We start from the raw sequence: 2,237 nt of genomic DNA, 5'->3' as shown, positions 1-2,237 counted from the left end.
CTCTTAAAATCCTTGAGTATGATGAGAGACAGAGTGGTCTGGGTACATTTACCAGTCTGCAGCGGTGCGTGATGGAGCCTTTGCCTCCTCCAGGGCTGAGTGTTTGTGTATGTGTGTAATTTAGTGTGTGAGCGTGCATGTGCATGAGTGAAATCATGGAATGTGTGTGTGCGCAGCAGTGACTAGAATATAAAAGATTGTATAGATAATGTGGTATGCGTAAAATCGTGTGGGCCTCTGCGGGTGCAGGATTATGATTTTTTATTTTTTTATTTTTTAAGTAAGCCACTTTGGATTGTGTAGCCTCCTCTTACTTCTGTGATTGATTTCACGAGGGTAATGGTGCGTAAAAGCGCTGCTGAGATCTGGGGGCGCCTCCTAGTCTGACGTCAGAGAGAGAGTTTAAAAAGCGGGGAGCCGGTGGGGAGCACACAAGCCGCTTTAGGAGGCGCGAGGTTCAGAGCTGCCGCTGCTGCCTGCGGAGCCTCCCCTAGAGGTTGACCAGCCGTCCTCCCGCTCGGCTTCCCCGCGCCGCCGAGATGCTGTCCTGCCGCCTCCAGTGCGCGCTGGCCGCGCTGTCCATCGTCCTGGCTCTGGGCGGTGTCACCTGCGCGCCCTCGGACCCCCGACTCCGCCAGTTTCTGCAGAAGTCCCTGGCTGCCGCCGCGGGGAAGCAGGTAAGGAGATTCCCTCGACGACTTCTTTTCCCTCCCCCGAACCCCCCGATCTTCCCTTAGCCTTCACCCTACCCCCTTGGGTGGATTTAGGAGGTGCTCCTGAAGAGTTTCGGTGCTTCTCTGGGTCCCTCGTCTCCCAAAGCTCTCAGGAAAACTTTCAAAGTCCAGAATCTCCTCTTACCTCCTTTTTTTTTCTTTTCTGATCAGCGCAGTCGGTCACAGTGCAGGTAAGTTCTTTGGCATTCAGGAAAACTCCGAGCCCCGGGTAGCTTGAGCGCGTAGGGGTGAGGCATCCATCCCCCTAGTGCTGAACGCGGCGGTGCTGGCCCAGGTGCTGAAAGCGCGGACCTCTCAAGGCTACCCTTCCTGAGCAGTACCTCCCTCCCATGCTGCTAAAGGGCACTCTACAGACAGAACACAGTATATTTAAGATTGCGAAAGGTCTTGTTCCCCACAGTTAACTTAGCAAAAACGGTAAGACCAATTCCAGTCTGTGGCTCATGAGCTGGAGATTGAAATCGAATTAAACTGTTGACACTTTCATCTTTGCAAAACTGTATTAATAGTCTACTATTTCTGCGTGTATGTGTGTGTGTGTAAGTCTATAGAGGCGGAAAACTTGCAGGAACATTTGAGTTTTTCAAGCCTCTCCGTGTAACTTGGTGATTATAGCAACTACCCTTATTTTTATATCTGTAGTTGATTTTAGGCATGACAAGAGTGCACAGCTATGAAAATTAGGCTTTGAATGTAGCTGAATCTGCTTTCCAAATTAGGCTTTTCCATTTCTTTTTCTCCATCATCATCAGCAACCTTATCCCTTCTCTCTCTTTCTTTTCTACCCTGTTCAGGAACTGGCCAAGTACTTCTTGGCAGAGCTGCTGTCTGAACCCAACCAGACAGAGAATGATGCCCTGGAACCTGAAGATTTGTCCCAGGCTGCTGAGCAGGATGAAATGAGGCTGGAACTGCAGAGATCTGCTAACTCAAACCCCGCCATGGCACCCCGAGAACGCAAAGCTGGCTGCAAGAATTTCTTCTGGAAGACTTTCACATCCTGTTAGCTTTATTAATTATTGTTGTCCATATAAGACCTCTGATTCCTTTCCTCCAAACCTCATCCCACTTCCCTAATCCCCCAATCCTCAGCAAGACCCTTGCATTAGAAATTGAAGACTGTAAATACAAAATAAAATTATGGTGAAATTATGAAAAACAAGGCTTTGATTTCTCATTGTGTATCTTTCTGTTTAATAATATGGAATTAGGGGGATCCCTGAGTGGCTCAGTGGTTTGGTGTCTGCCTTGGCCCAGGGCATGATCCTGGAGTCCCAGGATCAAATCCCACATCGGGCTCCCTACGTGGAGCCTGCTTCTCCCTCTGCCTGTGTCTCTGGCTCTCTCTCTCTCTGTCTCTCTCTTTCTGCCTCTCATGAATAAATAAGTAAAATCTTTAATAATAATAATAATAATAATAATAATATGGAATTAACTTCAGTTGTGATTTTAGTCAAGTTATTTGAGATATGCACTCCAAATCTCACAGATATACTATATAAA

The 2,237-nt window shown here is 47.7% G+C and overlaps 1 protein-coding gene across 2 annotated transcripts; it reads left to right on the top strand.

Annotated features, from left to right (window-relative positions):
- Positions 1 to 418: 418 nt before the first annotated feature.
- Positions 419 to 1,896, top strand: SST (somatostatin). 2 transcript variants are annotated; one of them, XM_077880038.1, is made up of 3 exons: positions 419 to 677; positions 890 to 904; positions 1,529 to 1,896. In XM_077880038.1, exons 1-3 carry the CDS (start codon positions 540 to 542, stop codon positions 1,739 to 1,741), a joined length of 366 nt encoding a protein of 121 aa, XP_077736164.1. In that variant the 5' UTR covers positions 419 to 539; the 3' UTR covers positions 1,742 to 1,896. The 2 variants fall into 2 exon arrangements, with proteins under 2 accessions (XP_077736164.1, XP_077736165.1); XM_077880039.1 differs by lacking the exon at positions 890 to 904 and having other exon boundaries at positions 422 to 677.
- The last annotated feature ends 341 nt before the right edge of the window (positions 1,897 to 2,237 follow it).

This window comes from Canis aureus, chromosome 31 (assembly GCF_053574225.1).
Source record: "Canis aureus isolate CA01 chromosome 31, VMU_Caureus_v.1.0, whole genome shotgun sequence".
In the NCBI taxonomy this organism is placed as follows: domain Eukaryota; kingdom Metazoa; phylum Chordata; class Mammalia; order Carnivora; family Canidae; genus Canis; species Canis aureus.
The sequence above is the reverse complement of the archived record's forward strand: the minus strand, read 5'-3'. Positions and strand labels throughout refer to the sequence as shown.